This window comes from Penicillium macrosclerotiorum, assembly GCF_028827735.1.
Source record: "Penicillium macrosclerotiorum strain IBT 26536 chromosome Unknown utg000003l_segment0_segment0, whole genome shotgun sequence".
Taxonomy (NCBI): Eukaryota; Fungi; Ascomycota; class Eurotiomycetes; order Eurotiales; family Aspergillaceae; genus Penicillium; species Penicillium macrosclerotiorum.
In genome coordinates this window covers 1,979,422-2,007,417 of record NW_026643083.1, presented here as the reverse complement: position 1 = coordinate 2,007,417, position 27,996 = coordinate 1,979,422, and the positions used below count along the sequence as shown (strand labels likewise).

Here is a 27,996-nt window from a genome sequence, read left to right as displayed (position 1 = left end):
ACACCTTTCATTTTATCCTTTTGACTTTATACCCATTTCCATCATGTCCGCAGACCAGCCTCTTGAGGATCGCATCGAGCACATCGAGCTTCCCTCTCTCCCCCGCGATGTTGCGAAGAAGATGTCGCATCTCGAGGAGCAGTTCCACCGCGTTGAGATTGAGCAGAGTAAGTCCCATCCCTCCCCCGTTTTTCCTCCCCGCGTCGCGCCATTTTTGGGCGCTGTTGGCACTCGTTGCGGGAGATGCTTGCGATTAGCATCCCATTATCCCCTACGATCTCCCCACTCGCAAAGCTCGTCCCTCCCTCTTACCCCTCAATTGGGACGCCGGCTACTGCAGGCGAATGATGACTTACCCCCCCTCAATGGGGATGCGATGCATCACTGGATTTGTGTCGAGCTACCGAGAGATTTTTCAATACACCAAAATTGGCGTGGAGGAAAATACAACATCAATTCAAGCAAAGAGAGATACAGGACTAATGCAATTGTTCTCCATCAGTGCGCAAGGCTGTCCCCTTGATGAAGCCCCTTTTCGAGAAGCGCAATGAGATCATCAGCCACCCTGAGGTCGAGGGTGACTTCTGGATGCGCGTCTTCTCCAGCGCTCCCGGCGAGATCGAAGACTATATCCTGCCCCAGGATGCCGGCATTCTTGGCCAGGCCCTCAAGAACCTGACCATTGAGCGATTCGAGGTCGATGCCCAAGGCAATGGCGAACCCCGCAGCTTGCGCTTCACCTTCGACTTCAAGCCCGAGGACAACGAGTGGTTCGAGAACACCCAGTTGGTCAAGGACTTCTACTGGCGCAAGCAGGTGTTCAAGACCCCCAGCGGCAAGCGCCGCACCTGGGAGGGTCTGGTGTCAGAGCCTGTCCGCATCAACTGGAAGAAGGATGCCGACCCCACAAAGGGTCTGCTCGATGCCGCCTGCAACCTGGCCGATGCTGAGAAGAAGGGTGGCGAGCGTACGAAGCTGCCCGAGTTCGAAGCCCTCGTGAAGAAAATTGCTGAGATCCAAGCTGAGGCTGACAAGGCCGAGGAGGAGGAGGATGACGAGGATGAGGAACCCGAGAGCCCCGCTGGTACCAGCTTCTTCTCTTTCTTCGGCTATCGTGGCCGGGATGTCTCTGTCGAGGAGTCCAAGCAGGCATCCAAGGAGGAGGATGAGCGGTATGCCAAGATCCTCAAGGGCGAGGAGGTCGACGACGAGGATGAGGACGATGATGAGGAGGACCTAGACCTCATCGATGAGCTTCAGGATGTCGAGATTTTCGAGGACGGCGAGGAGCTCGCCATTGCCATTTCCGAGGACCTCTATACCAATGCCATGAAGTACTACGGTATGTAAACCCCCAATTGTATCACGATGTGAACAACCGCGCTGACTCTGAACCTTGTGCTTATAGCTCAATCTTTCGAGCTCGGCGATGATCTTGATGACCTCGACATGGAGGAGCTCGAGGGTCTGGAAGACATTGAGGAGGATCTCGAGGAGGACGAGGACGAGGGTGAGGGCCAAGAGCGCCCCCGCAAGAAGGCCCGTAACTAAAAAGAGGAAAATCGTTCATTCATTCCGATCTGCCTGCCCCCATGAAAAAAAAAAAAAAAAAACGCCATGCTCCTTGTGATGCTGGTGGTTTACCCGACTGCAACGCCCCCCGATTAATGTATTATCACAAAACAATAACGAGAAATAATAATAGGATGAGCGCAAAGATCAGCGCTGCTATGCAAAAGGATGACCATGTATCTAGAAGAAATGGATCGAAAAGTTAGCTCCCTGCAATTCATGACCATTCCAAGTTCCCGTTGTTTTTCCTGTAACAACCGCATCTCCATTGTAAACTGAAGAGAGAAAAGATCCCACTTACCCTCGTTCTTGCGCACTATATGTCGAATCCGCGCCATGCCATTGCTCAGCTTTCCGCCCACCCGGTCCGCCAGAGTATCAACTTCATCAATCATGACAGCTTGATCCTCTAGCTCGCGGCCCATATCGTTCGCCTGCTGCCGTAGGTTGCCTACAGTTTGAAACACTCCGTCCAGTTGTTCATCCTGCTCATGCATCAGCTCCGACTGCCGCTGCTGCTCCAGCGACGCATAGTAGTCGTCCCCTTCGCGCCCGCGCTGTTGCTGCTCCTCCTCGTCCAGCGCGGCGTCGAACTCCGTCGGGTTCGGCAGCTCCGGCTCCGGGGCGGCTGACACTGCTTGTTGCAGCTCCTGCCGCATCTGTTCGATCTCGCCCCCGACATCGTCGACGAGTTTGCGCCGGCGCTGGACTTCCTCTAGCTCGAGGCCGAAGCGATAGGGGTCTTGTTCGATGGCGCGGACGCTCTCGACGAGGTCATCTAGGTCAGCACTGAGCTCTGTGATGGTCGCTTCGAGCTCTATGCGCGCTTGTTTAAGCTCAGGGTTGGAGGGGCTTTTCGCTAACGAGCGGATGCGGAGGTATGAGGAGAAGAGCGGCCGGCTGGATTGTAATGTAGACAGGACGTCCCTGTAGAGGGAATGGTTAGCCTTTGGGGCTCTGGTGTGCGTGGAGGGGCGGTGTGAAAGCGGTGGCTTACGACTGGACCTGAAGGAAAGGGTCTGCTGTCTCCATGGCTGTGATGTATGAAGTTGACCCCTGGGCGATGACGGACCATCGACGGAGAGCTGCCAGCCTCCCCGGTCCCCCGGAGTTGATCACGTGGTAGTGTGGGCTTGAAGACCGAGTATACATCGAACAACATGAATCCGGGGCCAATCACGAAGTCAGCCTAGAACACCTTAGTAGACCAAGTCGAAACAATTCTCTCATCATGCTCTACCACTAAGCAAAGGTATTCACAAAAGTCTTGATTGTTAAAACATCTCCATCGATCCCATGAACCAGAGAAAGTTGAACTGATGTAGCTGACTCAGCGGGTGTCATCGGTCCAGCGATAAAAAAAAGATAACAGCCCATGATAAAGCCTCAATTGCATTTCGTGCGGGACAGGGGACAATCCTCTTCGCATGGCTCGCAATTGCCCTCTCCCGCTCTCAGATGAGTGGGAGGACCCGGATTCGTACGTTGAGGCTCTGCTGTCCTTCGCTACCTCCTCAGTTCTATTCATGAACCTGTGCGGCGGCGTGCATATCCTCGATTTCCTCACCCGCGAGCCCGATCTATACACGACACTTCTTCCAGAAGAATGGAGGACCTTCTTCAATGACCATGATGTCCACGACATTCTACGCCTCATGCTACGAGAAGATATCAGCCCGTTGCGCGAAAATACCGAGGAAAATAAGAATGCCAGTGAGAGCACTCGCACGTGGAACGGCGGCGCATTCCCTCCGCGGACCCTACTGGACTACATTTACAACGTTCGCCGCTTGGCCCTTCAACGAGAGTTTACTCCGGATTATTCCAACAAAACCAAATTGCCTCGACATGTCGCCGTAGGCATGAACAAAAAGAAAGCGCATGAGGTCCAATACTTCTCACGCTACGTCGCCTCGCTCTCCGACACGGTGCGTGAGCACCGCGGTGAACCAGTGTCCCATATTGTGGACTTTGGATCCGGGCAGAACTATTTGGGGCGCACGCTGGCCAGCTCTCCTTACCACAAGCACATCATTGCAATTGAACGTCGCCACCAGAACATCGACGGGGCCAGGGATATGGATGTGGCTGCTAAGCTGGCGGCGAAGCAGAAGACAAAAACGGTCTACGTGCATAATCGTCAGAAGTCCTGTGATGGCTGCAATGTGACCCCTGAAAGAGCCGCGCCCGACATGACGGGTAGCCTACAACCTGAAACTACAGTGCCGGAGTCCACCGAAAAACCCTCGCTCCGAGAAGAGACCAATGGCGATAAAGAAGATGTCACTATATTCAAAATGCTCGGTGAGATCAGCCTCGGCCCAGAGGACCTACCCACGTCTACCACGCAACATTCATACAAACCGAAGCCTGAGGATGAAATCGATACGCGAGGAACTCTCAGTTACATCGAACATGACATTCAAGACGGATACTTGGAACCAATCATTGACCATGTTGTTAATCCATCGCCAATTGGGACTCCAAATGAGGATACACCTGGAGACACATCCGTGATCCTAGAATCAGACGAGCAGAAACAAAGTGACGCTCGAGTGATGGTGGTATCACTCCATTCCTGCGGAAACCTCGTCCACCACGGTGTGCGATCATTGATCCTGAACCCATCGGTAGTAGCCATTGCTATGATAGGCTGCTGTTATAACCTCATGACAGAAAGATTGGGTCCCGCAACTTATAAACTTCCTGTTCTTCGATCTCTCCACCCTCGTCTCAAAGAAACTGGAACAGCCTACGACCCTCACGGCTTCCCCATGTCCAAGTACTTCGAAAAATACGAATCTCCCGGTGTAACAGGCATGAAACTCAATATTACCGCCCGCATGATGGCCGTGCAGGCTCCGTACAACTGGGGCTACGCCGACAGCGAGTCTTTCTTTACGCGTCATTATTTCCGTGCCCTTCTCCAGCGTATCCTCGTTGACCGCGGCGTCCTACCCAAGCCCCGGGTTCCCAAAGATCCTTACGGTGGCGACCCTTCTGATGCAGAAGGCCTGCCACCCGTTCTGATCATTGGGTCCCTCCGTAAGACAGCGTTCTCGTCCTTCACTGAGTACGTGCGCGCCGCCACGGTCAAACTCCTCCGCGATCCGGCACATGGCTCAAAGATTCAGGAGCGCATCGCGAGCCTGACGGATGAGGAAATCGCCCAGTATGAGACGGAGTACCACCACACGAGGAAAAACCTCAGCCTAGTCTGGAGTTTGATGGCCTTCAGCGCGCAGGTTGTGGAAGCGGTGATTGTTGTGGACCGGTGGCAATTTCTGCGCGAGCATGATTCCGTCAAAGAGTGTTGGGTTGAGCCCGTGTTCGAGTATAGCGAGAGTCCGCGAAACTTGGCTGTCATCGGACTCAAAAAGTGATGATCGTATATGCAAGTTATGTGAGACGACTTGAGAATGTATAAAGGTAAAGGCGCAATAACTGTGGCATTTACGCTGGGATGTGCTCCAGGTGAGCAGAATACAAGATAGAGCTGTACACCTTTGTTATTACGAAAAAAAATAGATGCAAGAATTAAAATAGACTATATACACTTTGGCAAAGTCCAGAATGGAAATGTATTTATTTACTATATAGTCGTGGAAAACAGAATATCGAATAAGACATATTATGACATAAAGTAAGAGTTGAGGCGTAATCCCGGAGCTCCTACATTGGATGATGTAAGAGACGGAGGAACGGAAGCTGTTAGTTGGATTTTCAGAACAAGGATGTGAGGACTTCAAATAAACGTACGAAAGAAGTGGCAATATGTACTGCATACAGCTGGATATCATGGCAAAAAAAAATGACTATAGTTCGAAGTTGTTTCATTGACAGCGAGTAGCCTGTTTTGAATGTCAATAAAAAATATATGTAGTTTGAGATGCTTCTACACCAATCTCTCACCAAGAACGAGGTAAATCAAACGAAAAATGTGGCGTTCCAGCTCGGCTCAGCAACTTGGTTATCCCGCGAACAATCATTATCCTTTTGCTATTAATGCTCACTGAAACGATCCCATAGTCGCCAAGAATAAGGAACTGGTAACAGTGTGCCAAGTGAGTCATTATAGGCGACAAAATAGGCCACCTGCCTCTTTCAAGTTCCACAATATATGACTTAACTGTGTTCAACATCTTGCCGTGCCTGCTATTGGATTTGAGGGGAAATCATTTCCGCTTATCACATACTTTCTATGCAGCTGCGTGTAAAAGAAGCTCGAATGTTATATGTTTGGCCCAGCATTTTCATTTATTAAGCGTTGGGGAGAGAGTCTTCGATCAAAATTTCCATATCTTAAAAGTTGAGGAAGTATTGTGCAACCACTTCTGAGACGAAAGCGAAAGTGGCTGCCAACAAATCCCCATAGTATCATCCAATCTAACCGGTGAGCACATTCACCTCTGAATAGCTAATAGTCACGATAGACTTTAATCATGTTACACTCATAAAGGTGCTTTCCCTGAGTCTTACAGTGACACAGTCTATCATGTTTTGTGACAAATCTTGGAAAGTGAAATCAGAAAAAAAAAGCAATTCGATAGGATTGCGTACGGCTGACTTGCAAAATAAGTACCAGCAGGGCCAACAGAATAAAGCACTTCTCTGTTGAAGCATCATTAACCTTTACAGTACTTAGTTCCAGTACCCTGGTATTTTTTCATCCTCGAAGTATGCCAAAATGAGAATTCTAACCTCTCCGACGTACATCTCCAAAGAGCCACTTGTTCGTGACCTAAAAGACTTTATTTGCCGTTACACATCCCGAGTGGAGAAGTTTAACTCTGCAATTCAAAGTGCCCTCAAAGATGGACCTAATGATATGAGAGCCGAAGGAATCGCAGATGTTGATAGTTACCTCCGGTGGTGTGAAAACCTCCTGCGATGGGTGCCAAATGTGACTTCTAGCGGAGATGAACTTCTGCGCAAAATTTTGGTCCTTTATTGGGTTTTCGATCAACCAGCCGTCCTTGAATTACAAACACCCATTAGACCGGAGACATCAAATACAGACCTTTCATGGCTCTCATACTGGCTTGTCTCCTTTGCTCGACAGCAGGGACAATTCTTGTCAACCTCTGAGTCGGCCGGAGCGATTCATACGTTCTATCTAAATTCCAAATACAACAAAGAAGCAGCACTATGGGAGCAACCTGACAGTGGCTGGCTATCGTTCAACCACTGGTTTGCACGTTGCTGGAGAAATATCGACTTGGCTCGCCCGATTGACTTTCCTCATGAGGACAAAGTCATTAGCATGCCAGCAGACTCGTTCTACGGTGGAAATTGGCTTATTCAGAATGGAGAGATTGACCTCAATCTCAAAATAAAGGGTATCAACTATAAGTGGCCCATCAAAGACTTGCTGCAAACCACGGCAAAGACCTGGGACGAGGGTCATTTTACCCATTCCTTCCTGGGGCCCACTGATTATCACCGTCAGCATGCCCCAGTGAGTGGAAAGGTAGTTGAGGCGAGAGTCATACAAAGCCAAGTATATCTACAGGTAGCAAAAAATACTACCGTAGGCAAGATCTATGCGGACCAAGCCATAATTTGTGCACCAAATGAAGTTACACACCGGCGAGGTGTGAGGGCTCAATACGAGACTGAAGGCGAGGATGGTGAGAATGACGATCCTCATAGCCACCAGAAAGAGGACCTCGATGTGCCAAATGACCCTGGATACCAATGGTGTCAAACTCGCGGATTGATTGTGATCCAGACTGTAAAATATGGCAAGGTAGCCATTCTTCCCATCGGAATGGCTCAAGTATCATCTGTTGTTCTTTGTGTGAATGAAGGACAAGAAGTTGAAAAGGGAGATAATATCTCGTATTTCCAGTTTGGTGGCTCAGACTGTGTAATGGTTTTTGAGCGAAGAGTGAACTTCAAGTATTCATTCAAGAGGAAAGTCAACGTCCGAAAGCAAATCGCTACATTCATTGACTAAAGATTTGGAAGTGGTTTCAATAGGACTATCTGGATCTTATCTTCTGCAAGGTTGCGCCTGCGCTTATTTGACTTTGCTCCTCCACTGTCAGACACTGTTTTCATAGACAATTGCTTATAAAGAATATACGAATAGACGTCATTGAGACTCGCAACGCACATCGGCAAATATTGTCACATATCGCTTTAATAGAAGGCCAACGAGCATCGCACCCGTATCATGTAGTTTGATTCACGACGAGTTTCATTAGCAATAGAAATTTATATCGATGAACATCTACGTTGATCGAGACATTCTCAATGATAGAAGATGGCATCAAGGGAGAAGGGATACTTGTTGAAAATTGCTATATACTCGCTGGTAGCTCCACAATTCATCGGCAACCGGCACCATAGATGGCCATTTGGACCCCAATGCCAAGTCAACCTAGGGTCTATCTAAATTGGACCCCGGATTAGCTTCGGATTAGCTTGTTAGCCAGACCCTGAAAATTTGCTCCAAGGTGGAGATCTTGAACCCCTATCGGCCCATAACGCAAGGCTATGTCCCTACGCGACACACACCAATCCAGGTACTGGTGGGCCTGTGTGGTTCGGGAGGTCCTCTTCTTGGGCGCAGACCGAGAAAATGGCCCCTGCTAATGCGACATTGCATTTTCCAAGGCTGATCCTGCTAGTCAGCCGGTCGGTAGAATAGAATTGACTCCTTAGTGAGCCACTGGTTTCTGAGACTATGCCGATCCGTTCGTTATAAGTCTGAGACAGTGCCCCCGTTTTCACGCTCTTTGTCTACGGTGATCTTCATCTGCATCATATCAATCTAATACCTTCAGCCCCACGACCGTCTACTGTCATACTTGAACCGCTTTATACAGCTAGTATTGTCACAATGCATGCTTCAATGCTGTCCAGTGCCCTCTCGCTACTCATGCTAGCCGGTGCCGTTGCCGCCGACTGCAGCACATACAGCTACACCAGCTGCTCCGACAAGACTGTCCATTGGTACGACCCCAACACTGGCGAGGTGTGCGACCCGCTCGACTGTGGTGGTGGCCGCGCTCCTATAAAAACCGACGTCCCCGGTTGTGCGGCATACACGGGCACCGAGACTCGGACAACTTCCTACCTCTCCTGCTGGACACCCTCTTCTGCCCTGGCGTCTTCGACCGCCACCCATGCAGCCGAGATTACTTTGACAGGTACCGCAACTGCTTCAAGCAAGACCAGCAGTGCCACAGGAACCAATACTAGTGGAGACAGTACCGCTCCTGAGACTACACCGGCTGCTACTCTCTCAGCCAGTGCACAGGCCTCCGGCACCAACAGCACTGCTACTCAAACTACCGCGGCCAATGCGGCTGGCTCGCTGGCTGTTTCGCTGATGGCTGTTGCGGGCGTTGCGATTGGTACTTTTATGTTGGCGTAAAGGATCCACCATATCAAAAGAGGGCGGATGGGAGCCGTTTGGCAAATACCTTATGGGAGGACAACGAGGATCATGCACTGGCGAGAGCCTACCGAAATAATGATTGTTATCTAATATATTCTTATCCAGACCTACATAATTTTCGGGATGAAGTGCCCTGCCAATACCTTCGGAATTGAAAGCCAATGGTAAATGACCTTGAAGTAATATTAAGTCATGTGAGGAAATTCCAATTCCCGGTCAATACAGGCAATGATCATTCCCCCATTTATTGATGCAAGTTAGCAATCATACTAGCTGCCATTCTATTAAAGCATACAAGAACAAGAATTTATAACCAGCCTATTAGAACAGCCAACATCATGCGCACCGGGATAGCCCAAGCTGATGATTGACTGACAGATCCGTGCTCGACAACTGCTCCTTCAGCACACAGGATAGATACATGTAGCAATTGAGCGAGGGAGTAAAACTTAATATTTTCATCTATAGTCATAACATATTTTTGTACAATATCATTTCCGTTCAACTTCTCCAAGGCCAACAATCCGACTCCAGATCAAATTTCAACACTCCCCTCCGGCACCCCCTGCCGACTGCGCAACCGCCTTGCCAGGAACTGCATCACAGGCAACATCTCCTCACGGCTCGACGGCATCCCATCCCCACGCCGCGCATACCAGCTCACCTCGACAAACTCAAATACGTCCTTCGTCCTCCGCACCGCCCCCTCCGACACCACGCTCGAATCGCGCCCAGCTACTAACAAAACCGGCGTGCGACTCTTCGCGCCTGTCCGCGCCCCCGACAGCGCATATGGAGCCCCGATCGAAATCACCCCGCCCAGCGCCTCTCCCCCGTCCGCACTCAGCTCCCGCGCCACCGCCAGCCCGGCCATCCCGCCCTGCCCAAAGCCCAGGATCAGGATCTCGCGCCGCCGGTACCCGCATTTCTGACCGAGTGTATCCCGGACGACGGCCGCGAGGGTGGCCGTGCTGCGCGCCAGCCCGGCATCCATGTCCAGAGCGCCCGTCGTGCTGTCAAAGGCGACATCGTCGCCCCAGTGGAAGCCTCCCAGGTCAAAGGGGAGTGGGGCTGGCGCTTGCACGGTCACGACGGTAGTCTCCGGGAGGCTCATGGCGCGGCCGAAGGCTGTGAAGCCGACGGCGGTGTCACCGATACCGTGGAGCAGGAGCAGGATGTTTGGAGAAGGTGTGGAGGGGGAGGCATTGGGCGGGGACGTGATGGTGACGGTGAGCTTGGAGGGGAAGTCAGCCGGGATGGGGATTTTGGAAGGCATGGTGTTTGGGGGGTCGGTGAGAGGTGAGAGACCCAATTGGCGATGTTCAGCAACAGTCAGCCTGTTGCTGGGCCAGTTCTGGGAGGCTGGTTCCTTTGCAATGCTCGCCAATTGTTCGGCGTCGCCGAGACTATTCTGGTTGAAGCCTTAGCAATGGAGGGGCAAGCTCTCGAGCTCCAGCAGATAGTGGCTGTTGCCTGTGGCTGGTGGGTCAATGGGGTTGCGTAAGGTGTGGCTGGTATTGGTCTTACAGTTACTAATAATAATCAGAAGGGCTGTATGATTTCATAGGAGGGAAATCGGGCTCCTCTGTACTCGGGACTGTCGAAAAAGCCGACGGCGGGGCGGTGGACTGATTGGCTTCATTCTCGGTATCGTCGTTGCCTGGCGCTAATCCCTGCCTCAAGAAGTGTTTCAAGCCTTCAGAGGCCAAACATGGGCATCAGCTCCAAGAAGAAGTGTTTCATGACTCCATCTAGAGGAGTCAGCATGCAGAAGAGACGGGATGGCATTCTTCAATGACACCACCAGCGGTGGGCCACGCTCTATTCTTACATACAGGGTGATATTCCTCAATTCTGACTGGACAGACTTGTCCCGAATGTGTTAAAAAAAATAGAGCAAGTGACCGTACAGAAGCAATCCATGATATGCTCGACAAATCAAGCCATGGCTTCAAGGACGGCCGTATTCCACCGAATTTCGCTTTATGCATCTTTATCCTCTTAACCATGATACCTTTCTGCCATGTGGCGCAGTGCCACATGGGGCGGTGCAATACGTAATGCCAAGGCTGCCAGTTCACTCCTACACCCTGTGAAGTGTAAGCGACCTGTTGAAAAGAGGTTCTCGATGGGCTTCAGGGACTAAATACTCCGCTCACAAGAGATCATATTATGGAGACTATAGGCAATTATTGCTGCAACTTTGCTGGCGTCAGTTCACCGCCATTCTGAACAGAAAGCGAGTGCCAAGAGAGAGGAGGGTCACTCCGACCCTCGTAAGGCGCGGACAAGCCTCGGACAAGAGAAGCTTGGCCCGGGTGCGCCGGACTTACCATCTGTTGCTCTTGACCGTAAATGGGGAGGGGCTCTGTACCCGTGTTTTCCGGAGGTACGTGGACTGGACCGCTAATGTCAGAAATGGTAAAGTCTCATAATGATCCACCGGCGGTCTCTTGCCATTGATTTGTTCACATGCAGGCGGAGTAGGGCTGAATGGACCCCGCCGGGCCTGATCGGCGCTTCATTGGACCTAGTGGAACACGCACTCCTCCTCTCGAGTGTCTCGCGTTTGGGGAGGAACAGCAGTGTCGCCTTGTGTCCCGTATCTTGGCGAAAATAGAGAGCGGGACAGCGTTGCGAAGTGGTTGAGAGGGGCGGAAACAGACCCTGGGACCCTGGCGTCATAGAGACCGCGGAGGTTCACTGGATGTTTGGGGTTGCTGAGTCTCGTTGGGAGTTTTCATCGAGAGTTCCGGAAGAAAGAAAGCAGGGGAAGCGGAATTCCCCCTGGTACCTGGACACATCTTTGGTACCAGACTTCGGGTCAAACATCTGTCCGCCTGTGCATGCTCAAACCACTCGGGCATCACAATGCTGGAGACACCGGGGAGGTCTCTCGAGCCCCATGCACCCTTCTGATCCTCCTATGGCCGTGATCCGCGAAAGCCATCATCCTGCCGTCGATGATCTCACTGGATCACCGTCTCTTCCTTGCCCCTCCAGCGCCCCGCGATTGGAGAAGGCGATGCGATCTGCTCGCTCCACCGAGCTGGTACATCGGATCCATGGTCCAGCCATATTGGGCGGAGGGGCCCTGACTCCATCGCCCCGAAGATAACACCCTGAACTCCCTAGGAAACCTCCCTTCAGCCACTCTCTTCGCGGATTGGGTGGGGCTCGCGCGAGCTGAGACAGAAGAGGAGGGGGAGAAGAGGGGGAAAGGTAGGGAAGCTGTGCCTAAATATCCTGAGAAGAATACGTAGCTCTTCTGGAGTGTTCGCTCGGTCGTGGCTATAAGAATCCCCTCATCTCCCCTCATCGAACTTCTTTCTTTATTCTATCAACACACCCCTCCTATCACCCTTTTCTCCCTTTTCATCTCAATTCGTATACATTCACAATGGCCTGGGGCTGGGGTAAGTCTCTACTCTCTATGTACTCTATACGATGCGGACGTCATCCGATTCCTCGATGTTTTGTCTCCACATGCAAGATGCCGGCGTATGCACGCAGTGACTTCTTCGATGGATATCGGACTCTTGATTGGTCGTCCAATTTATATGACAGTCCTTACTAACATCGACACAGAACAATCCGACGACGCTCACCGTCAGGTGTACGGCCAAGAGCACCATGAGAGCCACTTCAGCCATGAGCTGATTGCCGGTGCCGCTTCCTTTGCCGGTATGAAGGCCTGGGAGGACCACCAGCGCAAGGAGGGTATGTATCTCACCGAACCCCTCCCAAACTGTCCAAAATCTTTCGCAAGCTAATATCTCCGGGCAACAGGCAAGCCTGTCAAGCACGCGTTCGCCAAGGAAGCCATTGCCGGCCTGGTCGGCGCCGAGATCGACAAACTGGCCGAGACCAAGGGAATGGACGAGGTTGACCGCCTGCGCGCTCACGAGCACGCTAAGAAGAACGCTGAGCACATGTACGAGGAGCACTACGAGCGCGGCCACGGCGCTGAGGAGTGGGACCCCGAGCGCTACCCCCGCCACGAGCGCTTCGACCGCCCCGGCCGCTGGTAAATGTGCAATCCCTATACGCAGAGATGATATCGGGTTTTCGGGGCACTGGGGGGGCCACTCATAATCTGGGAGGCCCTTCCGCGGAGCCTTTAAAATGGACGACGGCATGAAATTGTTTTGATAAGGTATTCTAGCCACGATTACTTCGCTGTACTTGCTACTCGTGTAAAATGTATAGCGACAGGAAATATATATGACCAATTGTGTGATTTAAAGCCAAAGATTTTGTACTTTGTAGCCCAGTACTATTTCGTACGTATCCAAAGCCCTGCCAAGCGGACAATATTCTGTTGGAGTTACCAGAAGGAGAATAGAGAGGACTTGGCGAAGCCTCATTGTCGATGCCAAGTCGAGGAATTTGTATGGCGTCATTCTTGGGTTGTATATGGTAATACATATCCCTATGATAATGCTAGCACAGATAAGACATTCCTCACTCAGTATACATAAAGCTTAATAGCAGAGTAGCCCTTTTCTGTATTTGTAAAAACTGATCCTTCTCAGTAAAAACTTCTTTCTTCGTTTTCGTCACTGGCAGCGGAGCCAAAGCCCTTGAAATCTTGCATCTGCATATCCATCCAGCGACAGTTGACTCACCATCCTCGCGGGATTCTCGGCGTCCCAGCGAGTCGTAATGTCCAGGGATGTAACTGGACGTAGCTCGATGTACCGCGACAAACTAGCTCATATCGCCTTCAGTCACCAGAACCTCCACATGCAGTGATGACCATCCTATTGAGTTATTTATTTTGCCGGGGTCTGTGGGATTCTTCATTCCTGGGACATCGATTTGATTACAATGCTAATTTGAGTCATAGCTATTGTGGGGGCATGGGCTTCGAGAAACTCGACTAACGTCGGGCATTGCTCCGCTTCGGCAGCCCAGATGATGTTTGTTTTATATAGATCTGAATCTATAGAGTGGTGGACTAGAATGCTCATGACGGAATGATATAGATATCGGTTCAGCTAGGCGATATGGCAGCGTATTTCCTCTACAGAGACGACGATATGCCGAAATGCCGACGGCGTAATAAGTAGTTGGGGGCCGTCAATATGGCCACCGGTTTATTTTTGGCGGCCAAGGCGTATCATGAGTTCCAGAATTGAAGACACGATCGGGTTTGGAATGTCATGACTGATAAAGAGCGAAGCGACTATATCCGGAATACGAAATAGAAGGAAACAAGCGGTTGGATTTCCGGTTTGCCCATTAAAACTTCTTGACGCATTACCTCCCACTCCGCGTTGTCGGGTTGGAAGTAAGAGCGCATTTTTCAGTTTGACGATATCTGCGATAGACAGGGATGGAGGCGATCTGGAAAGGCTACAAATGATGAATTTTCAGGGAAAGGATAAAAGCAAGGGAGGCCCGCTGGGATGACGAGAGCTGTTGATGCTGGGCTCCTGTCCTACCAGGTGTCTATAGAGATCGACCTGATATATTCAGTCTCAAAGGCCGAAAAAAATCATGAGCGACTTCGTGATGACAATTTGGGACCCATTACAACACTGATTCTTTCCCAACCTAAAGCTCGCGGGTACAAGGGAAGGATCGAAGAACTATCTAGTATGCTGCATTAAGAGTCTTTGTCAGGTATTGTGAGCCAGATAGGCCGGGCAGATACTAGATTTATCTTAAATCTGGAGATCCGAGGCTAGGTTGCTTGTCGATCGAAGATGCCGTTCCCTATGGATCTGCCCGGACTCAAGGAGGGCACCCACTGATTGTCCGTGGGCATGCGTTATAGGAATTGCATGGCGAACAGAGAGATACGTAGGGCGGAGCATAGGGTTACAAACTAAGATATTCTCCTATCCAGTCATCACCATGAGAACCCGCCGGCCACATTCCAGGGCTGCATTCCCAATCCCCATGTAGATCTTGGATCCCGAGTCCGTGTGAGTTCAAGGTCCCAGGACAGGTTGCACAAAGTGGCTCAGGAAGATAGCCAAAGAGAGAAAAAGAAAAAAAAAAGAGACAAGAAATTGAATACGATAAGTTTCAAATTGCAAGATGCCTGGCTCAGCAAGGCGTGGATGTGACACTTAGGCAGAGGCCAGGCGTAGCGGCGATGCCAATCACTTCATCTCAAATTCCCGCCGTCGCAATCCGCGCAGTGGGCCCGTGACCGGACCAGTCAGCAGCCGCCCGTTTGGGCCGCTGACCAATCGCCCCATCGATGGCTGCCTGATAATGGTGGCGTCAAACTGCATGAGCTCATCGAACTCGCACGTGCGGGCGTAGGGCTCGTTGATTGTTGCGATGTATCGTCCAAAGTACCAAGAACCGGTTCAGACGATGGCGCTTGGCCCGATCCACGGGTACACGAGACGCGCGACAAGCCCTGCAGAGACTTTGTTTTTCTGTTCTGCGTCCGGGTGGGAACCGCCCTGATCTTGTTCTGGTCGTCGGCGCATCATTGGGATCCCATAGTGGTCTAGTCCACCCTTGGCTGCCCGCACTTTGCGCTTATCTGCCGCAAAGCGCTGACCAGGTGCGAGCTTGTGGAAATTCTTGATTTCCCCCTCCCCTCTCTTGTGAGCTGTGGTTTTATCGATCTTCCCCTCTTCAACCTCGACCTCAGCCCGCCCCGGTTTGTTTTTTTCTTTTTCTCCTCCCCAACCACTGAGAGGTATGCGATGACGGTGGTTCGTTGGCAAGGATGAAATTTGCCAAGTGAGTCGCCCTCCTCCCCATCATGATACCCTCCAATGGAATACCCCAGTGGCTGACTCGGTCGAATATAGAGAGTTGGAGCAGGAGCTCGTTCCTGAGTGGAGGGCGAAGTATCTGGACTATAAGGTAGGAGGACTCAGCAGTCTTCTAACTTAGGACCAATGACCATCCCTCGAGAGATCTTGGCTAACACATCCCAATTAGACCGGCAAGAAAAAGGTCAAGGCAATCACTCGCGCCCTCCAGAAGGCAAACCGAAGCCCTCATACTCCGTCGATTCGGCAGCACCTTCCATCCACCCATGGCGCCATCAATCCCTCTCTCACGCCGTCCAACTCCGACAAACCCTTGGAAGCGACAGATTTCAACGGTTCCGTGACGCCCAGGCGGACCAATTCGAACTCTCCATCGGCGAATCGATCGACTCCTATTCCGCGGACCGAACGCCAGCCATTACGCACACCGGGGTCGCGCTTCTCGGAGACGTTAGGCACATATGGGAGTATACTGGCCACACCGCCACAACCTGGGGCACCATCCGATGTCGGCTCCTTTGAGCTACCTGACCCGGCCCTCGACCTAGAAGAATCTGTGCCACCAGAGGAAGGCCCAGGGCGTCCGGAAGTTCGAACTCCGTCGCCAGTCATGGCCCGACATGCAACTTTTGGCACACCACCGACCCATGTTGTGTCCAGTAGTCCGCCAAACCAACCGCTGCCGGGGTTTCAACAAACCACGACCCAGAGTCCTCAAGATGAACCTTTGACAAAGACGACGTCAGTGAAACGTACCTCTCAGCTCCTGCGTCGTGTCCTATCTCACCCCGATGGTCAAGCAATGGGTAAGAAGGGGCTTGCTGACTCCGCCCTGGAGGTGGAGCGTCGGCAGGATGAGTTTTTTGCCTTCCTTGATGGCGAGTTGGACAAAATCGATTCGTTCTACCAGATGAAGGAGCAGGAGGCTACCGACAGATTGAAGGTCCTGCGCCAACAACTCCACATAATGAGGGATCAGCGCATTCAGGAGGTGCTCGCTGCCAAACGAGCCAACAAACGAATCAACCATGACTCTTCGAACGGATCCAATGGATTTGGAAAATTCAACAGCTCACGGATTAGGGATACATTCACAGGGAAGACTCGGATCGGTAAGAACTCAGAGGCGCTAGCTCAGATGGCAACCCCGGGGATGCATGCAAGGGACCGAGAGTTCATCTTGAATCGGAGAGACTTTATGCGGCGGCAGGACCCGCCAAGTAATGATGTATCGTATCGATCTGCGAAGCGGAAGCTTAAACATGCCCTTCAAGAGTTTTATCGAGGTATCGAATTGCTCAAGGGATATGCTTATCTCAACCGAACTGCCTTCCGCAAGATCAACAAGAAGTATGACAAGGCGGTTAACGCGCGACCCCCGCTACGATACATGTCGGATCGAGTCAACAAGGCGACTTTTGTACAGAGTGAAGTAATTGAAAGCCTGATGGTGGCAGTGGAAGACCTATATGCACGATATTTCGAGCGTGGAAACCGCAAAATCGCCGCATCGAAACTTCGTCATACCCTTAAGAAGACCGGCGACTTTTCGCCAAGCACCTTCCGCGCGGGTCTTTTGCTGATGGCTGGTGCCTTATTCGCTGCCCAGGCGCTGGTATACGCATCGCAGAATTTACACGCCGTTGAAGTATACAAGCAAGTTTGGACTAGTTATTTGCTACAAGTTCGTGAAACTACTATTCCTTGCTCCATCCACCGATGGTATAAATGGCCATGGGCGTCGCTAACGGAGTTTTGCAGATCTATGGAGGATACTTCCTCATTGTGTTTCATTTCTTGCTATTTTGTTTGGATTGCATGATCTGGACAAAATCAAAAATTAACCATGCATTTGTTTTTGAATATGACACCAGACACACTTTAGAATGGCGCCAGTTGCTAGAGGTATGTTGGATTTCTCTCGTCTCCGCGTTCGAGATGGTTATTTGGTTAACATCCATTCAGATTCCATCTTTTTTCATTTTTCTCATGGGTCTTTTCATGTGGCTTAATTTCTCATGGTTTAATGCCATGTACATATACTGGCCTGTTGTGCTTATCGGCATAACTCTCATCATCGTCTTCTTACCTGCCCGGGTGTTATATCATCGCAGCCGGAAGTGGTGGGCCTTTTCGAATGTAAGTTGATTCTTGCTAAACACAATTTTCAGCATTTCTAACACATACAGTGGCGCCTTTTACTTGCTGGGATATACCCCGTTGAGTTTCGTGACTTCTTTCTCGGTGATATGTACTGCTCTCAGACCTATGCCATGGGGGTAAGTTAGACTAAAGCCCCCTCTCGCAAGACTACATCTAATCAAAAACAGAATATCGAGCTCTTCTTCTGTCTTTACGCCTCGTATTGGCACGACCCTCTCCAATGTAACTCGTCTCACTCGCGACTGCTCGGCTTCTTCACATGTTTGCCTGCTGTTTGGAGAGCTTTCCAATGTATACGCCGTTACGTGGACACAAAGAATGCCTTCCCTCATCTTCTTAATCTAGGGAAGTACATCTTCAGTGTTCTATACTATGCCACCCTGAGCATGTACCGCATCGACAAGCATACCCGCTTTCAAGCATCGTTCATCACGTTTGCCCTGCTGAATGCCGTGTACACTTCGGTGTGGGATCTTATCATGGACTGGAGTCTAGGTAACGCATACGCCAAGCATCCTCTCCTGCGTGAAGTCCTCGCCTTTCGGCGAGTGTGGGTATACTATGCGGCAATGGTTCTGGATGTTATCATCCGATTTAATTGGATTTTCTACGCCATCTTCAGCAATGACATCCAGCATTCAGCCGTGCTTAGCTTTTGCGTTTCGCTATCCGAAGTGTTCCGCCGTGGCGTGTGGTCCATTTTTCGCGTCGAGAACGAACACTGCACAAACGTTCTTCTTTTCCGTGCCTCGCGAGATGTTCCCCTTCCATACGATATCCCCTCGCTTACCCCGGGCTTGGATGGTGTGAACGCAAACGACGTACAACTACAGGAACAACATGTCACAACACCATTTATGTCTCCAGGGGACATCGAAACCGCGCCATCGCCACTGCCGTCTAGCCTACGCGCTCGGAACCGCCGTCCTTCCGCAAGTATCAGTCGTATGGGCACCATCGTTGCATCTGCCCATGCCCAGGACTTTGAGCGGCGACGACTCCCGTCATACCTTTCCAGCGCGACTGTGGCCCAAGATCTGACTCGTAGCACGGAAGATACGAGCGATGAGGAAGAGGAGGCTGGCCTCACTTCGGATGATGAATCCGGGTCCACTGCTGGCACTGGAGATGAGGAGCCGCATGAGCACCCTGAAGGACGATCTGCTATGCATCGTATTGAAGAATAAACGTTTGAGATGGTCTGAGCCGGCTATTTCAGGCCCAAGTTATACGACTGTTATATGACTAGCTACGGAATTCGACCTGGTCATAAATGTACATAATGAACTCTTCCAGGTCTTACTATGGGCACCTTGGAATAATTGATCTAGCATTTGTATAGTGGTGCTTCCTGACGATCGTGGGCCCTTTTGTAACAGAGCTTTGAACGAGAAAGATTGCTCAGCAAGCTGTTTTGCTGTGTGTGGTGTTGTACGCACGAAAAGGTCTAGGTCTGCTAGTTGACCTGCCTGCTGGTGGTGTAGGTGTTCGAAGCGATATATTAAGCTTAGATAGGCCGTGGTCGGTATCTATCAAAATTCGACCAATGCTGGCCATACTAGATTGAAGTGTGCTTGACTGGAAGGCTTCATTCGCGTGCAAGAATATAGGATTCTAGGAAATGAAGCTTATCGATATGGTTATATTCTAGGCGAACTTTGGCCTCGATTAAATGACTGTATGATCTCTTTAATATAGCAAAACATCTAAAATCGAGATATTGTGGAGCATGTGGTAAATGCGCTGGTATATAGACTAGGATAATATTCTGTTGTGTCCATTTGATCGAATTGTGGTGCTATGTAACGTACTACAGTGGGGAAGTAGCATATAAGCATAAACTAGCGGTGTGACAGGAGATGTGACATATAGGGCCTACCCCGTTGTTTCTAGCAACTCAGATATCCATTTATCTTCTATACTGTCCCTAGGTGTTTTCTCTTTCTCTTCCACAACCTCTAGAGGCGGGCCTGGTTCGCAGACAGCGACCGTTTCTGTTCCCAGTTCAGTACGTACTACGTATTTTCTGACCCCACTTTTTCAACCACCACCAGCAAATATATACATATATCTGTAACACTACATACCACATGACCATCTTTCTAGATATATTCGTGTTTCGAGTGAAGGAATTTGAGCCCAGGTAGGGTGAAGCTCGCTTAGAAACATCTTGTGTAAAAACACTTAACCTTCCGCATAGCTTCTAATTTTCTTCTGATCCAATATCTCCCAAGATTCTATGATACTGTATATTCAAATCACTCAATTTGTATTCAAAGTAAAGTTCGTTAGGTTCTAACGAGGGTCGTGGAATTTTTGTCTTGTCTCTCGACACTTTGATACTAATTAGATTGCTAATTACCTTGCATTCCCGAAGCTACCCGTTGCGAAAGCCAATATGTTGTCATTTTTAGGATGATTGGGCTGCTCTACTCCCATTTGTTTTCCTTGCAGCCACCTCACCTTCTAATTATCGCTCGGATTAACTTGGTCTCTTTTGGTCTTGGAAAGTGCTTGATCGCTCCGACAGGTCTGTGATTGGCCCCGAAAAGTGGCTACTTGGCTCTGAAATGCACCACCCTCTACTACGTCGTCAAGTACCCACGGTTTAATTGCGGAGTGGGGGGCCATCCTCCTGACATATAAACGCCCTCCACTGCACTAGGTAGCGGACTTTACTTTATTTTGTGGAGTTTGATGCTTTTACTGTGGTTCCTGGATCTTGTAATATTTTGCTACATCTCCAGTCTTTCGCCATTCCCTGTAGGCGTCTATCTATTGTCCTGTGCACCTAAGGCGACTGAAAGTGCCCCATTGTTCTTCTTGAAAACCGCGCTGAAAAATGGGGAGCTGAAAGAACAGCGGTGCTCACTTTGTTTATATGGAAAGGGGGGTTTCCACCACAGGCCCATCTCTTCAAGTCTTCGACTTCTAGTGGCTGAGATCTGGGATGTTCAGTGGAGCGCCCTGACGATCAACTCCGATTGCGATCTTTGCGATCTGGAAAGCGAACTAAGTGTTGAGGTCGACCCGATCCATCCACATCATCTACATAAAGCCGCAAGATAACCATGTAGGCTCATTTGTGCGCGCAGACATCTCGAGTTTCACCCAGGGGCGGTGGGGATCTCTTATCATTTTGGTGTTTATGGAGTTTATTCAAAAGTCGTTTAAACATGCTGCACCTGCTTTCGCGGTCTTGGCATTGCCTCCCCTGACACTAATGAAGTGTACAAGCAAGTACAGAGGAATCCTGTGGTACAGCTACCTAAATTTGAAGGGTTTGCACTGCAGAGCTACCCCATTTACGAATGGTCCGGCCAACACATAAAAAGAGCAGGCGCAGTTATCGATTGCAACCCCGTTCCAGAAAAGAAAATTAGGAATGAGACCCGTGACAGAGGTCATTCAAAAAGTTCACAGGACCCAAACTCGTATCTTTGCAGCCGTCTCTCAAGAATATTTCTGATATAAAACCATCTGAACTCATGTTGGAAACCAGCCAATTTTCTGCCTTAGGTGTCGTCGTGGCACTTGGATATTTGGCCATCCGCAACTCACAGCATCACACCCTCGTGAGCCTTCATTTGCATCGAGAACTATTCGGGTGATTGGTCATACACTGGGTTGATACAAGGCGGTCTTGAATGCCGTGGAGAACTGGCGGAAGCGACTCGCCCAATCATGGTCATGACCAGAAAATGCCTGATCCTTACAACGGTGAAAGTAACGAAATCTACCGATCTTCAAGGGTGGGTCTGTTAATTCTATGTCATTCATTCAACGGACCTCTAGCAGGATAATCAGAGCCAAAAGACTCTCCATATCAATGCAAATTTTGATTTCAGCGTCAGTTTTATGTCAAGCATCAAGAACAAGAAGACCGTCCAAACGAGGAGAAAAAAAAAAAACGGGCTGATTGAGGCGACGTTTCGAATCGAATCATATACACCACAGCCCAACATCTGTCTGGAGAGGGCTTGGACCAAATGAGTCCATGCACAGTCAAGCTACAAAGTCTGTTCATGGACCAATTAGGAAGCACCCCAGAGATCGATTGGTACGTGTCGTATCGGGATACGATTACCGTTGCTAGTACGAATGCTGCATATGAACCGCTCAAGCCGTACAAAGAACAGGAAGGGATTTAAGGGGGCTCCGATGGATGTGAGAACAGGAGAGGGATACGAAGAAGTGAAATGGGAATTTGGGATTGAGGGGGGCAAATCGTTGTTTTCTTTATTAGTTAGGTGATATAGAATATGAGACATGAAGTCCAATCTCAAGACACTGACGCCATATAATTGTTCATAGGAGAGAAAGAGGACGAGAATAAATTGATAATCCAGTGTATACAGATATGCGAGCTTGAAAGAAAGCGTTGTATGGGTTCAAACTCCGGGACACCTGGTCTAAAGACTGGGATTGAAACAAACTATCTACACCATTTCGTCAATATAGCGCTCTAACTGTACCAAGCATTTCAAGTCCTCATTCTCGCGTTTTATTTCCAAACACCGTCGTTTAAATCTGTCATCCTCGGTGATACTATTAACGCTGTCTCGTATGGCCTCAATACTAGGAGTGTTTGATCGTAGATTTGCCGCAATCCCGGCCCACTCGCCACGCATTGCCACTTCGGCCTTGTCTTCTGGAGTATCAAAAGAGTCATTAGAATAGGGGCATCGAAAATGCAAGATACAGAACTTACGGCCTGTTCCAGCTATGACCATTGGGACTCCATGCATAACGCTGCGTAAAAAACCGCCATATCCTCCGTTGGTCACAAAGACGTCGGCGTGCGGGAGAATCATATCATATGGGAAATAATCAATCACTTTCGCATTATTCGGAAGTTCGATGCCATTTAGCTTGGCGCCTTTTTTCCCTAGGACCCCAATTACCATGTACTTGTCACAATTTGCAAACGCCTGGATTGTGGGTATGAGGAGCATGCGATAATCAAGAATAAAGGTCCCTTGTGCCACAAAAATCACTTTCTTAGGAGCTGCAGCCTGTTTCAATGTAACCAGCTCTTCCCACCATTCAGGGAGCAGCACCGAGGGGTTGACCTTTGGGGGAGGGGTTGCCCCAATGAACCGGATCTTGGGAGATAAATCACTTCGCGGATACTCCAGGCTCGGGCTACAAGGCTGCAGCAGCAAGTCAGCCCCGATAGCCCAAAAGTCCGTCACCATCTTTGTTGGGATCTTCGACTTTGCACCAAGAGCGGTATATACGGAATCCGCATACTCAACAAGTTCGAACGCCAATGCCTCCATTGCCTTGTACATATCTGCGTTGCGCGTACGCCCTTCTTCGCTTGAATCTGGCGGCAGACCAGGTCCAAAGGGCGCAGTATCGATGCTTGAGAGAGTCAAAGGTACCGTCGCAATGCTGATGACTTTTGGGAAGCGGTCATAACCTTTAGGCAATGGCGCTCCGAGGAGGAATGGCCAGACAGCCATAGACACATACTCCTGGAGAATCACGACCTCGCGATTCGGGTGTTCCTCTCGGATCTTCTCAAGAACATCCTGCACTACCTTCATGGCTACTGGGGTAAGATCGATGAAATTATGCTTCATGGCAAAAATCAACTGCGCCGGGCCTTCAATGGCCTGCATCTGTTCGAATTGCTCAGCTGTAAAAACATTGGGCACATTGTGATATGTCGCGCCCATCTCTCGGATGGTATTTTCAAATCCGGTGCCTGCGATGAAGTGCACATAGTATCCTTGTTCGATGAGATAGGTGGCGTAGGGAAGCAGAGGTCTTGTATGTCCTTCTTCTGGGGGACAGGCAATGACCACAATAGGCCTTGAGGAAGGTGTGTCAATCTCTCCCATTTTTTAAGTCTTATGCATTCGTTTCTGTTAAGTATTTGGAAGTGAGTTGTCCTGCAATCCTGATCCCCTCTGGTGGAATTTTTGTCAGTTCTTGTATTATTTTCCAGCCTGTATAACGGGGGCGGGCAACGGTAGCCCTTCCAGTCGTGGTGGTGGCGCTCTCTTTGACTAGCCCTAATTAGGTATGCAATAAGTTTTTTAGCGTCCGGCTGACTTTGACTTATGGTGGGCCTTCTGTTGTAAGTTCTAAGTCTGGTACGAAGCACATTGCTCCATGTACAGTGAGGTGGGATGATCAATGAGGGCGGTTCGAAAGAATTATTCTTAAGGTTTCTCAGCTCATCGACTTTATATATATCGCGGTGCCAATCGTACCGTAGAACATCCAAACTGTGGCTTTGCATATCTAGAATCTCAACTCACTGCCAAACGAATTTGGGGTCCAAAAAAGGGGTCCAAAAAGAGGGTCCAAAAAAGGCTATAGGATTTGGACATGTGTCCGGATCCTGATAGGCCTTAATACAAACGACCCCAATACTAAAGATTGCTGAAATCATAGCCTCGGTTAGGACTGCCAATAAAGTAAGATACTAAATGAGCGTGTAAAGGTGGGATTCAATAGAATATGATGATTAATGTGATGATGTCTACAAGTGAAGCTAAACTAACTAATGTAATTCACTACTTGTGCCAGACGCACCCACACCGCCGCGACGTATGAACCGTCACTACACATGAACTGTCACTTTCTCTTACTACCCTATTTTGTGTTTTCCTATCCAACATTTCTACCAAAATATGCCTAAAATCAATGAATCTCGTATAGCTGATAGCTGCATAACACGTTAAGAAGCCCAATATCGCGCGTTTAACACGTGAATTTAGCGTACCTAGGATAACGCTTTCGGATCGTATCAAAAAAAACAAGGCCTAAAACAACCATATACAGTACTAAATGTGCTCTCGAAGGCTATCAAGAATAAGTATTAATTTGCTAGATTCAGTATATAAACGACTGCCATATACCTATCACTCCTAGGATACTGGAAGCATAGGCGAATAGCGTATATTAACGCGTTAGAAAGCCGCTGATTAGCAAGATATAAGTTTATCGCTTTATTAAACAGCTTCCTACGCATTTTCAATTAGGGTCTACTAATTAGTATACGAAGGAATTGAAGTGAATCCTAGTAGAAGATCTGATAGCATTATAGTATTAGTAAAACCTACTGATTAAACGATTAAGCAGACTACACTATCATGTCTAGTCTATATTTTAGGGTGCTACTTACAGGGTAGTAGTGGCCTGTTGGTCAGGTAAGGAAAATGAATACAATATTGAATCGTTATAGAATCGAAGAAGACTAGTGAAAGTGAATTATTCCAATCCAATGACTGAATCTCAAAGAGATTCAGTTCAAAAGAAAGGGGAACTCTCTTTCTATATTCTTAATATCGTCATTCCGCTGTTTGCCGGAGGTATGACGATGAAGGAGTCCGATACCAATTTGTTGTTCCCTGTGAACCTATATCGTCATGCATACGATTGGTACCCGAAGTCGGCCGGAATAGCATCCAGTATTATACATTTGGTTGTTCTATAACATATTGAGTCTCGTATGTGTGCTCGGTCGGACTATAGGACTGGTAACAATTCTGCCGATGAGGCTAGCTAGCTTCTTTAAATCCCATCCCATTTTCCCCCTAAGAGTTGATGGCCCTTGAAAGATCAACAGGATGAATATGACTTTCGCTTGACGGCTAGAATCTTGCCATTGGTCAATTAACACGGGCCATGAGAGATACCGTATCGCCATAATGAGAGGCCTAGTGGAAATTCAAGTTGTGTTAATCCGTCGTAAGAAGGTTATATATCGTCAAGAGAAACTGATTGAAAGACTCGCGAAAAAAGTGCCCAGACGCACATAGGGACGTAAAAGTCTCCGCCAGACTTGGCGGCATTTTCCTCTCGACAAAGAAATCATCTTGCTTTTACAGAATGGAACTCGTACATACAACGTGAATGCAAGGGGTATAACTCTTGGGGTCACACTATCGCAGCCGTATATTTTACTACCGCTGATCTGGTAGATACGTATCTTCAAATGTTTTTGCTCACAAGATAGGTTGAACCAGGGCGCTCTACGACAAGCCTGAGAATGCAGGCAGGATGGGATAGGTCGGCGAACAGACCACTAAATCACCACACACCACGATAGCGGAAGCCTCCCAAAAGGGAAAGCAGAAGCAGACGAAGCGAAGAGAGTGTGAAAGTTGATTCTCTCCCTATCGGAGATGCGAAGCTATATCCTGTAAAGACTGTGTACTAGAAAGATATCCTCCAATCGAGACCTCCCTAGTGTTGGCCAAATATTTCCCCACTGCAGCATTTAGCTTGCCGGACTTTGTTGACGGGTCCACTGTTGAACTGCTGATCGTCTTATCGATAAGAATGTACACGTGATGTCACGTCACATGGCACCCGCGCCTCCAAGGTCATTTAGGCCTCCGCGCTTTCTCACCTACACCCCTCATCATACTTAGCACATCCTTCATTCTTTTATAGCTCAATACGAGAAGTATTGCTGTAACTATGGCTGCCAACGCCAGATATGAGCCTGCACCCCAGCGGGACTCTTTTGAGGAGCAGCAGCGATACACTCAAGCGCCTCCCTCTTATCAAGCTACCGCGGCGTATGCAGAGCCGCGAACTGAGGATGACAATGTGCCAGACGACTTTAAAGTATGTGAATCCCAAACAGTTCATTCGAACTCCAGAGAATCTAATCATAAGCTTTAGTTTGGCGGTATGGTTGCGGAGGGGACTATCGATATCCGAATGCAGTTTGTGCGGAAGGTATACTCGATCCTGTAAGTCTTAGTCCATCTTACCTCTCTTCCCCGGAATGGCTCATATAAGCGGTGTTCATCCTCAAGACTACAGCTAATACCTAAACAGGACTGCCCAGATCCTTCTCACTGCCGTCCTCAGCTCCGTTTCCTTCTTCAATGTCAGCTATCGTGACTGGATCCAAGGCAATGTCTGGCTGATGTTTATCTCCATCTTTGGGGCCCTAGGATTTATGCTTGCAACATACTGGAAGCGCAAGTCCTACCCGGCAAATCTCCTCTTCCTCTCTGGCTTCACTTTAATGGAAGCCTATGCTATCAGCGTGGTGACCTCCTACTACCAGTCGCGGGTTGTCGTGCAAGCGCTGGTTCTCACGCTGGGCATCTTTGTCGCACTCACGCTCTTCGCTTGCCAGACCAAGTATGACTTCACCAACTGGATGCCATATTTGTTCGGTGCATTGTGGTTCCTGATCCTGTTTGGATTTGTGGCTACCTTCATTCCTTTTAACAACACACTGGACATTGTATACGGTGTTCTGGGTGCGCTCATCTTCTCTGCATATATACTAGTCGATACACAGCTGGTTATGCGACACTACCACGTTGAAGAGGAGATTGCCGCTTCCATCTCATTGTATCTCGATGTGCTGAACCTGTTCCTGTCAATTCTGCGAATCCTCAACGGACAGAACAACAATTAAACCCAAAGCTTATTGTATATCATCCACCAGCTCACGGAATAACTGGTCGAATGGAATTCAACGATATACGTTCGTAAGCATTGAATTTTGGGCGCTCCTCAGAGCCGGCTTCACGGGACTGGGTGTCATTTCTAGTTTCTTTTTACTATCGGCTTGATCGACCTGGTTTCGTTGCTGTACATGTCGTTAGGTCCTCTGTTCATTTCCCTTTTACAGACTCAATCTATCTCCACTGTGTTTTGATGTGACTCAAGATCGATTGAACATAAGTTGAAATTTTAAAAGTAAGCTCTTGAGCCACATGGCAACATCTTTGTTCGCTCTTTAGGCTATGGAGAAGGGCTATGAAAGCTTCCAACTTCGTCTTTCGAACCAGTATTGCGGTAATTTGGAAAGAAGCGGCATTAGGAACAAGACGAATTTGTACTTTGTTAAAAGGAAGCAAGATTTGCGAAATTTACAAGTTGAACAACGCTCCAAACACCTGGAAAGAAAAAAAAAAAAATCAAACTCCACAATGTTAGAACCAGTGCATATCAAAAATCGCTTGAAAGAAATGGCATATCCCAGAAAGAAAGAAAGAAAACATCTAGAATGGAAGAGATAGCAAGGCGAGAGACATTTTTCTGTCGGTATAGTGCGAGGAAATATCAAGAAATCCGAGTCTCATCACTCTTATCACGCAGTATATCTTTCAGGTCGAG

The 27,996-nt window shown here is 49.1% G+C and overlaps 11 protein-coding genes across 11 annotated transcripts; 8 read left to right on the top strand and 3 right to left on the bottom strand.

Annotated features, from left to right (window-relative positions):
* Positions 1-43: 43 nt before the first annotated feature.
* Positions 44-1,551, top strand: N7462_003614 (histone chaperone napB; the record flags this gene model as incomplete). Its single annotated transcript, XM_057075340.1, has 3 exons — positions 44-167; positions 503-1,342; positions 1,409-1,551. The coding sequence occupies 3 exons, from the start codon at positions 44-46 to the stop codon at positions 1,549-1,551; spliced, it is 1,107 nt and encodes a 368-aa protein (XP_056934845.1).
* Positions 1,552-1,675: 124 nt separating this feature from the next.
* N7462_003613 (SNARE domain protein) lies at positions 1,676-2,604 on the bottom strand (the record flags this gene model as incomplete). The annotated part of the gene is made up of 3 exons (XM_057075339.1): positions 1,676-1,752; positions 1,874-2,499; positions 2,570-2,604. 3 exons carry the CDS (start codon positions 2,602-2,604, stop codon positions 1,676-1,678), a joined length of 738 nt encoding a protein of 245 aa, XP_056934844.1.
* A 395-nt stretch (positions 2,605-2,999) lies between these two features.
* On the top strand, positions 3,000-4,955 carry N7462_003612 (uncharacterized protein; the record flags this gene model as incomplete). Its single annotated transcript, XM_057075338.1, has 1 exon — positions 3,000-4,955. The coding sequence occupies one exon, from the start codon at positions 3,000-3,002 to the stop codon at positions 4,953-4,955; it is 1,956 nt and encodes a 651-aa protein (XP_056934843.1).
* A 1,304-nt stretch (positions 4,956-6,259) lies between these two features.
* N7462_003611 (phosphatidylserine decarboxylase) lies at positions 6,260-7,531 on the top strand (the record flags this gene model as incomplete). Its single annotated transcript, XM_057075337.1, has 1 exon — positions 6,260-7,531. One exon carries the CDS (start codon positions 6,260-6,262, stop codon positions 7,529-7,531), a length of 1,272 nt encoding a protein of 423 aa, XP_056934842.1.
* An 888-nt stretch (positions 7,532-8,419) lies between these two features.
* Positions 8,420-8,956, top strand: N7462_003610 (Glycoside hydrolase 18 protein; the record flags this gene model as incomplete). Its single annotated transcript, XM_057075336.1, has 1 exon — positions 8,420-8,956. The coding sequence occupies one exon, from the start codon at positions 8,420-8,422 to the stop codon at positions 8,954-8,956; it is 537 nt and encodes a 178-aa protein (XP_056934841.1).
* A 559-nt stretch (positions 8,957-9,515) lies between these two features.
* Positions 9,516-10,256, bottom strand: N7462_003609 (alpha/beta hydrolase; the record flags this gene model as incomplete). The annotated part of the gene is made up of 1 exon (XM_057075335.1): positions 9,516-10,256. One exon carries the CDS (start codon positions 10,254-10,256, stop codon positions 9,516-9,518), a length of 741 nt encoding a protein of 246 aa, XP_056934840.1.
* Positions 10,257-10,298: 42 nt separating this feature from the next.
* Positions 10,299-10,484, top strand: N7462_003608 (uncharacterized protein; the record flags this gene model as incomplete). The annotated part of the gene is made up of 1 exon (XM_057075334.1): positions 10,299-10,484. The coding sequence occupies one exon, from the start codon at positions 10,299-10,301 to the stop codon at positions 10,482-10,484; it is 186 nt and encodes a 61-aa protein (XP_056934839.1).
* A 1,896-nt stretch (positions 10,485-12,380) lies between these two features.
* On the top strand, positions 12,381-13,011 carry N7462_003607 (DUF3759 domain-containing protein; the record flags this gene model as incomplete). The annotated part of the gene is made up of 3 exons (XM_057075333.1): positions 12,381-12,396; positions 12,569-12,700; positions 12,770-13,011. 3 exons carry the CDS (start codon positions 12,381-12,383, stop codon positions 13,009-13,011), a joined length of 390 nt encoding a protein of 129 aa, XP_056934838.1.
* Positions 13,012-15,694: 2,683 nt separating this feature from the next.
* N7462_003606 (SPX and EXS domain-containing protein) lies at positions 15,695-19,076 on the top strand (the record flags this gene model as incomplete). The annotated part of the gene is made up of 6 exons (XM_057075332.1): positions 15,695-15,817; positions 15,896-17,410; positions 17,488-17,631; positions 17,692-17,865; positions 17,916-18,005; positions 18,057-19,076. Coding segments are annotated over 6 exons (3,066 nt in total), but the record flags the coding sequence as incomplete, so codon positions are not given.
* Positions 19,077-22,328: 3,252 nt separating this feature from the next.
* On the bottom strand, positions 22,329-23,738 carry N7462_003605 (glycosyltransferase; the record flags this gene model as incomplete). The annotated part of the gene is made up of 2 exons (XM_057075331.1): positions 22,329-22,540; positions 22,601-23,738. 2 exons carry the CDS (start codon positions 23,736-23,738, stop codon positions 22,329-22,331), a joined length of 1,350 nt encoding a protein of 449 aa, XP_056934836.1.
* Positions 23,739-26,331: 2,593 nt separating this feature from the next.
* Positions 26,332-27,292, top strand: N7462_003604 (Bax inhibitor-1 family protein; the record flags this gene model as incomplete). Its single annotated transcript, XM_057075330.1, has 3 exons — positions 26,332-26,481; positions 26,539-26,609; positions 26,698-27,292. The coding sequence occupies 3 exons, from the start codon at positions 26,332-26,334 to the stop codon at positions 27,290-27,292; spliced, it is 816 nt and encodes a 271-aa protein (XP_056934835.1).
* Between the last annotated feature and the right edge of the window lie 704 nt (positions 27,293-27,996).